Below are 15,530 nucleotides of genomic sequence, written 5' to 3'. Positions count from 1 at the left end.
AAAAGGCCATCCCCCAAAGAAACTTAAAGCAGAAATATAAACTTCAAAGTTCTCTTATATGTTCTGGTGAGTTCGGCTTCTCATAAAATGTCTTTGCAAACCATTCTCGCCCCCGTGCAATGTTTCATTCTCTACATCACGTCCAGCTTTACATATCATTTGTGATCAGCACCACCTTTAATATATGCTTGTCCACATCCCTTAGTTCCCATTTCTTCTCTCCTTCGTTTATCTTTCCTATTTATCGTCTAAATCACGTATCACAAATGAGACGACACGATTGATTTTCTGAGTAGGCGCAGTCACATTGCAGTTGTGATAAGGTTTCATGTGTTTTGTGTCAATGTGATCAAATAATAAAAAATATTTAAAAACAGAAAAATTCTCATAATGCACTATGCTATCACAGTATACATCCTCACAATGCACATGTACCTGCTCCTCTAGATCCAATGTAGTAAATGGCTTCCAAGCAGCACACTGACGAACTCAGGATCAGCATATACTGATCATTCGAGGTTCTATATTGACAAGGCCCCTTATCCTGTCAATTGAAACATTTTACCCTTGCACACAACCCTGTAGATATCTGTAGATGTCCTGCCACCAACCCCATTTCACATACCTTTCACTGCGGAAGTCAGCAGAACTGGATTACTCCTTTCATTAAGGGAGTGAACAGTGAAAATTGTTCACCAGATTTCACAATATAAACTGTATACATTATTAAATAGATATCTTGGACCTGATGAGGCTAGTCTACTTACTGTAAAAAAAAAACATACCAGATTGGCTGTATAAGATTGGCTATATAATCCTTTTTTGAAAGTCTAAGCTCCATCTCCTCCCTCCTGACCCGATTGACAGCTCCTCAGTGTCCCTCCTCCCTGCTGCTGCGGCTGAAATTTCAATTGCTAAGTACAAGCTACAGCTCAGTCAGGCAGGGTGGGCAGAGACTGAATACTTTGGCTCATGAGCCCTCTCTATAGCTGAACTCATAAAACGCTAATTTTAATATCAGGATTGTACAGTCATTGCGACATGGAAATTCAAAGTAAGTACATTAGCCTCATTGGGCTGAGGAGATCTACTTAAATATGCAGCTTGTTTTGTGAAATCCGGGTGACAGATCTGCATGATGCTTTCTCAGCATCTAAGATTGGGGTTTGGTTAAATGCGTCTGATAGGATTGATGCTTTTCAGCTGCTAACTGGTGCTGCGAGAGGGGGATAGAGAGCTGCAGTATTCACAGGCTAGATATTTTTGGGATAAATAATGTAGATTTTCTAGACTTTTGGAATACATCTATAAGATAACTCAATTTGTGTTTATATGTATGCATATACTGTTAGATATATAATGCCCAAATAAAAAAGTCAGTGTCCAAAGTTTTTTTTACAGGGGCCATTCAGTGCTATTCTCCTTTTCCTTGCTACTCGTGAAGCTTACGCAACACATCCCGCCTCTTCTTCTCCTTCACTTCTTGTCTCTCTAGCAATTCCTTGCAAGTCTCCCCAACGCTAATTTTTCCAGGAGTCATGTACAATACAGATTGGAGAAAGATGCAATAATCCAAATTCCTCATAACCAAGGCCATGTTGGAGCATTCTCCTGCCCCTAGAAATGTGATGTCATTATATGACATCATATAGCATGCCATTGTCTATCCTATATATTCCACTATGCATAAAACCATGAAAAAATGCGTACAATTATTATTTTAATGACCATAGAAACACAATCTAATTCTCATGGTGGCCGACCGGCAAAAAAAAAAAATCTGCGGTAGAGCTTTGCTTCGAATGTCCTTGCCAAAATTAACTACAGCTTACATGCACACAAATGCACGTAGTGCACAGAATTATTGGACATGTATGAAATCAATGGGAAATTCCAATATTGTACGGCTCCCAAGGGTCGGAGATTATCCAGTGGTTGCAGTTTTATTACCACTGAGCTCTTACAGATGGGGGTGGGGAGAATGTTCATTAAAAGAGAAGTTAAAGCAGATAGAAAACACCCAGCGGTGCCATACATCTCTCCTGCACTGTCCGGGGTTCGTATTATTTCTGCTGAAGTGCTGCAGAAGGTTCCTAATGGTCTTGATGAAATGTTCAGCTCGTTTCACTAAAGCTAGACCCATTGCGGAGAAAGTAGGTTACCCATTCCAAAAGTGTATGATCAATGCCTTTAATCAAAAGGTGCAATAAACACGATTGTCGCATCCTTGGGGCTGTGGAATATACAGGGCGAAACGGTGAAATGCTTACTGCATATACTATGATCTATAGAGTTACCGTACTTTTTTGTAGGGTCATATACATTTATATATTTCATTTTTTCTTTTTTAATAAATTTGCAAAAATTATTACATTTCTGGGGTTTTTTTTCAGTCAAGATGGAGTGCAGAGTGTACATTAATGATAAAAAATGAACTTTTTTTGAATTTACCAAATGGCTGCAATGAAACAAAGAGTGAAAAATTTAAAGGGGTCTGAATACTTTCTGTGCCCGCTGTATATGATGTGTGTGTGGCACAATCTGAGGCAGGCTTGGTACAATTCAATAAACTGCAAATTTACTTGGGCAAGAAGCTAGTTACAAACTGTGGTACTTAGCAATTATGGTATATGGTACAGAGACAAGATGGATACAGCGTGTGTAAAGAGGCTCACTGGTTACAATATATATGGTGCAGAGAATGAACTGTAACAAATTATGGTACAGAGGTTTGGCGGTAACAACATATACAGAGGTTTGGCGGTAGCAGTATATGGTACAGAGGCTTTGCTGTAACAGTATATGGTGAAGAGGATTGGCAGCAACAGTATATGGTACAGAGGCTTGGCAGTAATGTAGTGCCCCAGAGTCCTGGTCGTTGCAGTAAAATTATTCTTCCACCAGGGGGAGTGATATTACGTCTGAAGGCAATAAATGAGATCTCTTTACAAGGTATCACAAACCATACATGACACTTCACACTCCAGTCCACCAGGGGGAGCTACACTCCTATCTATTAGGGCACTCCTCTGTTGTGATTTTGCTTTTTGCTCCCTCTAGTGGTCATTAGTGATTTGACTCTGGAGCGTCTGTCTTTTTCTATATCCTCACCTGGGCCGTTAGTTCAGGGGCGTTGCTATATAAGCTCCCTGGACCTTCAGTTCAATGCCTGGCATCGTTGAAATCAGAGCTAATCTGTTGTGCTCTTGTCCTCTGATCCTGGTTCCTGTTTTTCAAGCTAAGTCTGCTTCTTTGCTTTTTGCTTTTGTTTTGTTTGGTATTTTTGTCCAGCTTGTTCCTATCTGTATCCTGACCTTTGCTGGAAGCTCTAGGGGGCTGGTGTTCTCCCCCCGGACCGTTAGACGGTTCGGGGGTTCTTGAATCTCCAGCGTGGATTTTTATAGGGTTTTTGTTGACCAGATAAGTTATCTTGCTATATTCTGCTATTAGTAAGCTGGCCTCTCTTTGCTGAACCTGGTTCATTTCTGTGTTTGTCATTTCCTCTTACCTCACCGTTATTATTTGTGGGGGGCTTGTATCTTGCTTTGGGGTCCCTTTCTCTGGAGGCAAGAGAGGTCTTTGTTTTCTTCTCCTAGGGGTAGTTAGATTCTCCGGCTGGCGCGAGTCATCTAGCGATCACCGTAGGCATGATCCCCGGCTACTTCTAGTGTTGGCGTTAGGAGTAGCTATTTGGTCAACCCAGTTACCACAGCCCTATGAGCTGGATTTTTGTATCTTGCAGACTTACACGTTCCTCTGAGACCCTGTCCACTGGGGTCATAACAGTATGCCAGGCCAGTATTAAATGTTTAATGCATTGCAGAAGTGGGATTATAAGAAATAAAATTTTGAGTTTTTTTTTCCCTCTCTCATTTTTTTTTTTTCTTTTCCCCTTTACCTCAGAGTGGCTTAAGCTTGCTGCAGACATGAATGTCCAGACCTTGATTACAAGTGTGGACCAGCTTGCCGCTCGTGTGCAGGGTATACAAGATTATGTTACCAGAAATCCTAGGTCTGAACCCAAGATTCCGATTCCTGAACTGTTTTCAGGAGACCGATTTAAGTTTAGGAATTTCAGGAATAATTGTAAATTATTTTTGTCCCTGAAACCTTGTTCGTCTGGAGACTCTGCTCAACAAGTAAAAATTGTTATTTCATTCTTACGGGGTGACCCTCAGGATTGGGCTTTTTCGTTGGCGCCAGGAGATCCGGCATTGGCTGATATTGATGCGTTTTTTCTGGCGCTCGGTTTACTTTATGAGGAACCCAATCTTGAGATTCAGGCAGAGAAAGCCTTGCTGGCTATGTCTCAGGGCCAGGACAAGGCTGAGGTGTATTGCCAAAAATTTCGGAAATGGTCCGTGCTGACACATTGGAACGAGTGTGCACTGGCCGCTAATTTTAGAAATGGCCTTTCTGAGGCCATTAAGAATGTTATGGTGGGTTTTCCCATTCCCACAGGTCTGAATGATACCATGTCCCTGGCTATTCAAATTGACCGGCGGTTGCGGGAGCGCAAAACCGCAAATTTCCTCATGTTGTTGTCTGAACAGACACCTGATGTGATGCAATGTGATAGAAAAACCGCAAATTCCCTCATGGTGTTGTCTGAACGGACACCTGATTTGATGCAATGTGATAGAATCCTGACTAGAAATGAGAGGAAAATTCATAGACGCCGGAATGGCTTGTGCTACTACTGTGGTGATTCTACACATGTTATCTCAGCATGCTCTAAACGTATATCTAAGGTTGTTAGTCCTGTCACCGTTGGTAATTTGCATCCTAAGTTTATTCTGTCTGTAACTTTGATTTGCTCACTGTCATCTTATCCTGTCATGGCGTTTGTAGATTCAGGTGCTGCCCTGAGTCTTATGGATCTCTCATTTGCTAAGCGCTGTGGTTTTATTCTTGAACCATTAGAAAATCCTATCCCTCTTAGGGGTATTGATGCTACGCCATTGGCAGAAAATAAGCCTCAGTATTGGACACAGGTTACCATGTGCATGACTCCTGAACACCGCGAGGTGATACGTTTTCTCGTTCTACATAAAATGCATGATTTGGTTGTTTTGGGGCTGCCATGGTTACAGACCCATAATCCAGTCCTTGACTGGAAGGCTATGTCAGTGTCTAATTGGGGCTGTTGTGGTATTCATGAGGATTCCCTGCCTGTGTCTATTGCTTCTTCTACGCCTTCGGAAGTTCCGGAGTACTTGTCTGATTATCAGGATGTCTTTAGCGAGTCCAGGTCCAGTGCATTGCCTCCTCATAGGGAATGTGACTGTGCAATAGATTTGATTCCAGGCAGTAAATTTCCTAAGGGAAGACTGTTTAATCTGTCGATACCTGAACATACCGCTATGCGTTCATATATCAAGGAGTCTCTGGAGAAAGGACACATCCGTCCGTCTTCTTCCCCTCTTGGTGCGGGATTCTTTTTTGTGGCTAAAAAGGACGGATCTTTGAGGCCTTGTATTGACTATCGGCTTTTAAATAAGATCACTGTCAAATTTCAGTATCCTTTGCCGCTGTTGTCTGACTTGTTTGCCCGGATTAAAGGTGCCAAGTGGTTTACCAAGATAGACCTTCGTGGTGCGTACAACCTTGTGCGCATTAAGCAAGGGGATGAATGGAAAACCGCATTCAATACGCCCGAAGGTCATTTTGAGTACTTGGTGATGCCTTTTGGGCTCTCTAATGCCCCTTCAGTTTTTCAGTCCTTTATGCATGACATTTTCCGGAACTATCTGGATAAATTTCTGATCGTTTATCTGGATGATATTCTGTTTTTTTCTGATAATTGGGACTCGCATGTGGAGCAGGTCAGGATGGTCTTTAAAATTTTGCGTGAAAATTCTTTGTTTGTCAAGGGCTCAAAGTGTCTTTTTGGTGTACAGAAGGTTCCCTTTTTGGGGTTCATTTTTTCCCCTTCTGCTGTGGAGATGGACCCAGTCAAGGTCCGAGCTATTCTTGATTGGACTCAGCCCTCGTCAGTTAAGAGTCTTCAGAAGTTCTTGGGTTTCGCTAACTTCTACCGTCGTTTTATCGCTAACTTTTCTAGCATTGTGAAACCTTTGACGGATATGACCAAGAAGGGCTCCGATGTGGTTAATTGGGCTCCTGCTGCCGTGGAGGCTTTCCAGGAGTTGAAACGTCGGTTTACTTCGGCGCCTGTTTTGTGCCAGCCTGATGTCTCGCTTCCCTTTCAAGTTGAGGTGGATGCTTCAGAGATTGGAGCAGGGGCCGTTTTGTCGCAGAGAGGCCCTGGTTGCTCTGTTATGAGACCTTGCGCCTTTTTCTCTAGGAAGTTTTTGCCTGCGGAGCGAAATTATGATGTGGGCAATCGGGAGTTGTTGGCCATGAAATGGGCATTTGAGGAGTGGCGTCATTGGCTCGAGGGTGCTAAGCATCGTGTGGTGGTCTTGACTGATCACAAAAATCTGATGTATCTCGAGTCTGCTAAACGCCTGAATCCTAGACAGGCCCGCTGGTCATTGTTTTTCTCCCGTTTTGACTTTGTTGTCTCGTATTTACCAGGTTCAAAGAATGTGAAGGCCGATGCTCTTTCCAGGAGCTTTGTGCCTGATGCTCCTGGAGTCGCTGAACCTGTTGGTATTCTTAAGGATGGTATTATCTTGTCAGCTATTTCTCCAGATCTGCGACGTGTGTTGCAGAGATTTCAGGCTGATAGGCCTGATTCTTGTCCACCTGACAGACTGTTTGTGCCTGATAAGTGGACCAGCAGAGTCATTTCCGAGGTTCATTCCTCGGTGTTGGCAGGTCACCCAGGAATTTTTGGCACCAGAGATCTGGTGGCCAGATCCTTTTGGTGGCCTTCCTTGTCTAGGGATGTGCGGTCATTTGTACAGTCCTGTGGGACTTGTGCTCGAGCTAAGCCTTGCTGTTCTCGTGCCAGCGGGTTGCTCTTGCCCTTGCCTGTCCCTAAGAGACCTTGGACACATATCTCCATGGATTTCATTTCTGATCTTCCGGTGTCTCAGGGCATGTCTGTTATCTGGGTGATATGTGATCGCTTCTCCAAGATGGTCCATTTGGTTCCTTTGCCTAAGCTGCCTTCCTCTTCCGATCTGGTTCCTGTGTTTTTCCAGAACGTGGTTCGTTTGCACGGCATCCCTGAGAATATTGTGTCAGACAGAGGATCCCAGTTCGTTTCCAGATTCTGGCGATCCTTTTGTAGTAGGATGGGCATTGACTTGTCGTTTTCGTCTGCTTTCCATCCTCAGACTAATGGACAGACGGAGCGAACTAATCAGACTTTGGAGGCTTATTTGAGGTGTTTTGTCTCTGCTGATCAGGACGATTGGGTGACCTTCTTGCCGTTAGCTGAGTTTGCCCTTAATAATCGGGCTAGTTCCGCCACCTTGGTTTCGCCGTTTTTCTGCAACTCTGGTTTCCACCCTCGTTTTTCTTCGGGTCATGTGGAACCTTCTGACTGCCCTGGGGTGGATTCTGTGGTGGATAGGTTGCAGCGGATCTGGAATCTTGTGGTGGACAACTTGAAGTTGTCACAGGAGAGGGCTCAGCGCTTTGCCAACCGCCGCCGCGGTGTGGGTCCCCGACTACGTGTTGGGGATTTGGTGTGGCTTTCTTCCCGCTTTGTTCCTATGAAGGTTTCCTCTCCCAAATTTAAACCTCGTTTTATTGGTCCTTACAAGATATTGGAAATTCTTAATCCTGTATCCTTTCGCCTGGATCTTCCTGTGTCGTTTGCTATCCACAACGTGTTTCATAGGTCCTTGTTGCGGCGGTACGTTGTGCCTGTGGTTCCTTCTGCTGAGCCTCCTGCTCCGGTGTTGGTTGAGGGCGAGTTGGAGTACGTGGTGGAGAAGATCTTGGATTCTCGTCTCTCCAGGCGGAGGCTTCAGTACCTGGTCAAGTGGAAGGGCTATGGTCAGGAAGATAATTCCTGGGTGGTCGCCTCTGATGTTCATGCGGCCGATTTAGTTCGTGCCTTTCACGCCGCTCATCCTGATCGCCCTGGTGGTCGTGGTGAGGGTTCGGTGACCCCTCACTAAGGGGGGGGTACTGTTGTGATTTTGCTTTTTGCTCCCTCTAGTGGTCATTAGTGATTTGACTCTGGAGCGTCTGTCTTTTTCTATATCCTCACCTGGGCCGTTAGTTCAGGGGCGTTGCTATATAAGCTCCCTGGACCTTCAGTTCAATGCCTGGCATCGTTGAAATCAGAGCTAATCTGTTGTGCTCTTGTCCTCTGATCCTGGTTCCTGTTTTTCAAGCTAAGTCTGCTTCTTTGCTTTTGTTTTGTTTGGTATTTTTGTCCAGCTTGTTCCTATCTGTATCCTGACCTTTGCTGGAAGCTCTAGGGGGCTGGTGTTCTCCCCCCGGACCGTTAGACGGTTCGGGGGTTCTTGAATCTCCAGCGTGGATTTTTATAGGGTTTTTGTTGACCAGATAAGTTATCTTGCTATATTCTGCTATTAGTAAGCTGGCCTCTCTTTGCTGAACCTGGTTCATTTCTGTGTTTGTCATTTCCTCTTACCTCACCGTTATTATTTGTGGGGGGCTTGTATCTTGCTTTGGGGTCCCTTTCTCTGGCGCGAGTCATCTAGCGATCACCGTAGGCATGATCCCCGGCTACTTCTAGTGTTGGCGTTAGGAGTAGCTATTTGGTCAACCCAGTTACCACAGCCCTATGAGCTGGATTTTTGTATCTTGCAGACTTACACGTTCCTCTGAGACCCTGTCCACTGGGGTCATAACACTCCTCGCAGTTGGGTAAAACTGGTCAGCTGGATAGAAAGTTAGTCAGTCCCTGTCAGGCAGACAGAGGGGAAGGAGGAACATCATAGAGCTACAGACAGAGAGGTCTCTGACAGGGGTGGGATCCTGTCAGAGGCCTAGACAGAAGGCCACTGAGCTGCGCCTGCCCCACGTGCGGCAGCATCCTAAGGAAGGACACGAAAGCGAATTGTATTGTAGAGGGTGAGAAACGAAGTCATAGCACAAGGCGAGGAAACCAGAAGGAGTTCTGCCCTGTAAAAGGCTGCCTCGTTCTGAGGCGCAGAAGCTGGTGGCTGGAACACCGAGGGAGCAACAGTCTCTAAGCCTTGCTCCAGAGACCGGCAGGACAGTCAATTCCACATTGGCTGCCCGACCTTATACCCAGGAGGCACGGTGGCAGCTTGTGGGGGCTGGGGCGTCATAGGGTCCCTGTAAAAAGCCTCAGGCCATCAGTCATACGGGTTTGTCCTATCCATACCATCTGGGGGACAGAGAGAAAGAGAAATAACATCTAGAACACCAACATCAGTTGTGAGGACCTTACCGAGAAGCTCAGCAGGGAGGTACTACAACACCCAGGCGCTAGAGGAAGGCTACTGATTTCCACCTGGAAAAGGGGACTCTGGATTTGCCTTCAGACCGACTGGACTCTGCCTACCCTGTGGTCAGTACCCTGGACTGTGGATGCTGAAGTCTTCAGTAAAGGTAAAGAGACTGCAACCTTGTGTCCTCATTATTCACTGCTCCTTACATCATCCACCATCCACCATCTACACTCTGTGAAGCCCTGGGGATACACTTCACCTGTGGGAAGGTATACCATCTAGCTGCCATTACATCTCCCCTGCGGACCTCTAAGCAGCGTCGGTCACCCTGACCGAATACCACAGGTGGCGTCACGAACACTGTTATCTCATAAGAACTCTCCCTTTTATTGGACGTCCCTCAAAGGGCCACGGGCCGGGTCGGGCCACCGTGACATCCCCATCGAGAACTGAAGGAACCGGTACCAAGTACCCCATTGCCCTGACGTGGGGGCGCACCAGTAACAGTATATGGTATAGGGGTTCGGCGGTAACAGTATATGGTACAGAGGTTCGGCGGTAACAGTATATGGTACAGAGGCTTGGCGGTAACAGTATATGGTACAGAGTCTTGACAGTAACAGTTTATAGTGTAGAGCCTTGGCGGTAGCAGTATATGAGAATAGAGAATTTATAGTTGCAGTATATGGTACAGAGGCTTGACGATTACAGTATATGATACAAATGCTTAGTGTTTACAGCATATGGTAGGGAGGTTGGAAGTAACAGTATAGAGTATAGAGGTTTGTGGTTACAGTATATGGTACAGAGGCTTGGCGGTAACAGTATATGGTACAGAGGCTTGGTGGTAACAGTATATGGTACAGAGGCTTGGCGGTAGCAGTATATGGTACAGAGGCTTGGCGGTAGCAGTATATGGTACAGAGGCTTGGCTGTAACAGTATATGGTACAGAGTCTTGGCAGTAACAGTATATGGTACAGAGACTTGGCGGTAACAGTATATGGTACAGAGGTTCAGCGGTAACATATAGTACAGAGGTTCGGCGGTAGCAGTATATGGTACAGAGGCTTGGCAGAAACAGTATATGGTACAGAGGCTTGGTATCAGTATATGGTACGGAGGCCTGGCGGTAACAGTATATGGTACAGAGGCTTGGCGGTAACAGTATATGGTACAGAGGCCTGGCAGTAACAATATATGGTACAGAGGCTTGGCGGTAACAGTATATGGTACAGAGGCTTGGCGGTAACAGTATATGGTACAGAGGCTTGGCGGTAGTATATGAGAATAGAGAATTTATAGTTGCAGTATATGGTACAGAGTCTTGGCAGTAACAGTATATGGTACAGAGGTTCGGCGGTAACATATAGTACAGAGGTTCGGCGGTAGCAGTATATGGTACAGAGGCTTGGCAGAAACAGTATATGGTACAGAGGCTTGGCGGTAACAGTATATGGTACAGAGGCCTGGCAGTAACAATATATGGTACAGAGCCTTGGCGGTAACAGTATATGAGAATAGAGAATTTATAGTTGCAGTATATGGTACAGAGGCTTGACGATTACAGTATATGATACAAATGCTTAGGGGTTACAGTATATGGTAGGGAGGTTGGAAGTAACAGTATAGAGTATAGAGGTTTGTGGTTACAGTATATGGTAGGGAGGTTTGGTCGTTATATTATGTGGTACAGAGGCTCATCTGATATAATTTATCATCCAGAAACTTCTCTGATACAGTATGTGGTACAGACGCTTGGCTGATAAAGATTCTCATCCAGAGGCTTGGCAGTTATAGTGTATTGTCAAATATTTTGGCATTTATACAGCAACTCACAATAAATAACATCTTACAATCCCCGTCCTCCTACTTGCTTTGTGTGGATGACACGTCCCTGCATCATGCACACAGGCTCCCCAGAATCGCGCTCCTGAGCAGGCGTGCTTCTCTGTCCTGTTCAGGGCAGAACAAAGTACCCCAGTGCGCAGGTGATGGAAAAGGTCAGAGAGGCCCAGCGCCTGCGCACTGCAGGACTTGGCTCTGCCCTCCACAGGAGAGAGAAGTACGCCTGCACAGGAGCGTGATGCCGGGGAGCCTGTGTGCATGATGCAGGGACGTGTCATCCACACAAAGCAAGTAGTAGGACGGAGACCGTAAGAAGATGGGAGGCACTGGACCAAGAAGAGCAACACCCCTCAGACCGAACCGCCCCACAGGTGAGTATAATCAGTTATTTTTCTCCTCTTGCAGGTCGGGTTGGGGCAGATATACAGCATTATAGAATGCTGCATATCAGGCCTCAAAGGTGATGGCCGTATCTTATATCAGCCAAAACTGCTGACAGGTTCCAAAAATATGGCGTAGTTCACCCAAATACATATCTGATTGTTCTCTATATAACTTTAGCAAAAGTGGTCAGCTATTTTTTTCCCGCTGGGCCCCTGAGTTTTTATTTATTATACAGTAAATCTGTCACAACGTTCCGGCGATATAGGCCTTTACTTCCCCGAATATGTAAATGTTGATGGTCTTTACCAAGGGGACATTGCTCATGGGCTGATAATGCAGAGCAACCCAAAGACACAACCCCAAGGAATCCTGTAAGCAACACCCTCTTGGTATAAACCATGAAAATTATCATATCGGGCGCACTAAATAAAAAAACCCATATCTCTAGAACAGTTTGGCGGATAAAAAAAAAATGAATGAAATACTCAGTAAAGCATCAGTAATAAAATAGGAGTGATAACTGGAAACTTTTGACCTGGTTACAAGGACCTTCTTGTTTTGTACACTGTGAAATAAACTATCATTAATGCTTACGGACTGGTAATATAATTGTCGTTAAGTTTTATCTCTTGTCCTTTAGTTTTCCCAAGACGCTGGTCCAGCCACAAACAGAATCGTCCGTCCTCTGCGGGGACGATACCCACTTCAGCGCTGATGACCAATGACCTCAACACTCAGGGAGAGCCGCATGGAAAGTCATTACATCCCATGTTCTAATCTTCTTCATCTCACGGGGCTTAAAGTAAAGCCATTTATGTTTGTTCTTTAAGAAACTGACCACCAAAGTTCATATGAATCAATGATCCCATTTTAACCCTGCACAATAAAATTACAAACTGTTTAATAATCAGGGCGTAATGAATTGTTTTGTTTGTCTGCTGTGTGTTTTTCATTGGGAGATTGTTAGGAGGTTAGTAGGCGGACACAGACAGAAGGGGGCCCTCGTGTAAGAACAGTATAAGGGCCCTTTGCAGCCCAATAGTTTTGCTATGTTAGAAGCTCCGTGCTGTTTTGGGAGTGGAAGTGATCCACTTACCTCTTGGCTGCACCAATGACTTGTCCATCACTGAGCTGCCAGGACCCTAGATTTCCCTGATATCCAAAGAACTTGGCATCTTTGATATAACAAGCACATTAATAATTTCTATCTTTTTTATTAGAATCACATCTAAACATAATTATTTTTTACTGCACATTCCCATTAGTCAGCGGGATTCTACTATGTAATCTGACAGCAGCATGATGTAGGGACATAGATCATGATTCCAGCGATGTATCACTTAGTTTACTGGGTACAGAAGTTGTGATAGTATCACAGTTTTCTCTCCGGCAGATCTAGCAGAGCTCGGAATGCTGAGCCCTATATAACCCCGCCCACACCACTGATTGCTAACCAGAGGTGAGGATGTGATTGGACCAGGAGGCACAAGACACACAGTCATCTAGTGATAATCTCCTGCTGATAAATCACTGAGAGCAAAACACAAGCTAGTGAGTGACACATCGCTGGAATCAGGGTATCTGCCCCTACATCATGATGCTCTTAGATTACATATCAAAAGCCTGCTGACTGAGTCCTTTTACTCATTGGAAAAGGCTGTTCTGCCAAGATGATGCAAAAATATTGATTCAAAATGGTGTAAGAAATTGATGCATATAGAATTAAATGGGTGTATAAGACTATATTGTATATGACGCAAGGAGAAAGAGCAGATTCCTTGAAGAGATTTGTGTGCTCCATTTCTGCCAAGCTCCAAGTTTAATAAATGGTCCCAGTTCATCCATATTTATCATTGTTTGCTATCCCCTTCATAATTACGCCCCATTAGGATGTCAACATGTCCACTTTAGCTTAGGATACTGGCAATGTAAAAAGCCAACTTGCATTTAAATACAAGTAGCCATAAGTAAAGAAAAGCAATGCTCTAAATAATATATAGCTATCTGTATCAAAGCAGAATAGAATATCTATTCTCCCCTGCATGCTCTAGACAGCATGTGCCGAATGACTTAGTGCAGAACATACTTTCCAGTATTAGAAGAGGTCGTTTGAGGTTAGAAAAAAAGGGTCCGGAATGAAAGGGTCAAACAAAAGTGGACATCCAGGAGTTAATGCAAAGAAGTCAGGAAAGAACAATCCAAGGCACACCTAGTAAGATGTATGAATAAAGTGCACAATCCACAGCCCAAAACTTAACATAAATAACAACCTACAAAACATGTGGCAGACTTACCAATAACCACAATGTAGTATAGAAGTTACATTTTAATAAACTATCAATAAAAAGATGGTGAATACAGAATATGAAAGGTCCATGATGGATCCATACTGTACCCAAACCCCACACAGGGCTCTGTTCTGGGCCCTGTGTTGTTCTACATCTTTATTCATGATTTAGATGAAGGAATTGAGGGTAAACTGATTACATTTGCTGAAGACACAAAACTAGGAGGGATAGTTAATTCTAGAGAAGAGAGAGAATGGATTCTAAAAGATCTAAACATACTGGAACCGTAGGCAGCAACTAACAGAATGGTTTTAACGGGGAGAAATGCAAAGTTCTACATCTGGGAAAGAAAAATGAAAAAATCATACAGAATGGGAGGAATAAAACTAAGCAAAAGCACGTGTGAAAAAGATTTGGGTATACTAATAGATCACAGAATGCACATGAGTCAGCAGTGTGATGAAGCAGAAAAGGCAAATACAGTTCTAGGATGAATTAAGAGAAGCATAGAGTCTAGATCACGTGAAGTCATTATCCCCTCTACTCATAGTTACATAGTTACGTAGGTTGAATAAAGGCTTAGGTCCATCAAGTTCAACATTTCTCCACCAACTGTACATTTCGTCACTAATCTAGCTATAACCCGCAATGTTATGTGTATCAAGGAAATCGTCCAGCCCTTTTTTAAAAGCTGTTAAAGTGTCGGCCATTACTACCTCCTGTGCTCGGGCATTCCACAGTCTGATTGCTCTAACTGTAAAAACCATTTCCTGTTTAGCTATCAAAATCACATTTCTTCCACCCATAATGATTGCCCCCTAGTCTGGCCACTAGTGTTGAGCATTCCGATGCTGCAAGTATCGGGTATCGGCCGATACTTGCTGTATCGGAATTCCGATACCGGGATTCCGATACTCTTGTGGTATCGGGTATCGGGTATCGGAACAACATTAATGTTAAAATGTGTAAAATAGAGAATTAAAATAAAAAATATCGCTATACTCACCTGTCCGACGCAGCCGGGACCTCAGCGCAGGAACCGGCAGCGTTGTTTGTTTAAAATTCCCGCTTTTACATGGTTACGCGAAGTCCCGGCTTGTGATTGGTCAGGGCGGCCATGTTGCCGGGCCGCGGACCAATCACAGCAAGCCGTGACGAAAATACGTCACGGCTTGCTGTGATTGGTCCGCGTCCCGGCAACATGGCCGCCATTAACCAATCACAAGCCGTGACGTCACGGGAGGCTGGAAACGCGCTCATTTTAAAAAGGGCGCGTGTCCAGCCTCCCGTGACGTCACGGCTTGTGATTGGTTGCGTCGCGGTCAACCAATCACAAGCCGGGAGGCTGGACACGCGCCCATTTCAAAATGAGCGCGTCCAGCCTCCCGGCTTGTGATTGGTTGATCGCGGCGCAACCAATCACAAGCCGTGACGTCACGGGAGGCTGGACACGCGCCCATTTCAAAATGAGCGCGTCCAGCCTCCCGGCTTGTGATTGGTTGATCGCGGCGCAACCAATCACAAGCCGTGACGTCACGGGAGGCTGGACACGCGCCCATTTTAAAATGAGCGCGTGTCCAGCCTCCCGTGACGTCCCGGCTTGTGATTGGTCAGGGCGGCCATATTGCCGGGACGCGGACCAATCACAGCAAGCCGTGACGTAATTTCGTCACGGCTTGCTGTGATTGGTCCGCGTCCCGGCA

General features: G+C 44.9%; 1 protein-coding gene across 3 annotated transcripts in view; it reads left to right on the top strand.

Annotated features, from left to right (window-relative positions):
- SEC16B (SEC16 homolog B, endoplasmic reticulum export factor) overlaps positions 1-12,448 on the top strand; it is a 203,089-nt gene extending 190,641 nt beyond the window's left edge. For 2 of the 3 annotated variants that reach the window (XM_077277621.1, XM_077277622.1), the window contains one exon: positions 12,180-12,448. In XM_077277621.1, the coding sequence (XP_077133736.1) occupies positions 12,180-12,254 (75 nt within the window). In that variant the 3' untranslated portion in view covers positions 12,255-12,448. The remainder of the gene's footprint in view (positions 1-12,179) is intronic. The other variant, XM_077277623.1, reaches the window with a different exon arrangement.
- Positions 12,449-15,530: the final 3,082 nt, after the last annotated feature.

This window comes from Ranitomeya variabilis, chromosome 8, assembly GCF_051348905.1.
Source record: "Ranitomeya variabilis isolate aRanVar5 chromosome 8, aRanVar5.hap1, whole genome shotgun sequence".
In the NCBI taxonomy this organism is placed as follows: Eukaryota; Metazoa; Chordata; class Amphibia; order Anura; family Dendrobatidae; genus Ranitomeya; species Ranitomeya variabilis.
The sequence above is the reverse complement of the archived record's forward strand: the minus strand, read 5'-3'. Positions and strand labels throughout refer to the sequence as shown.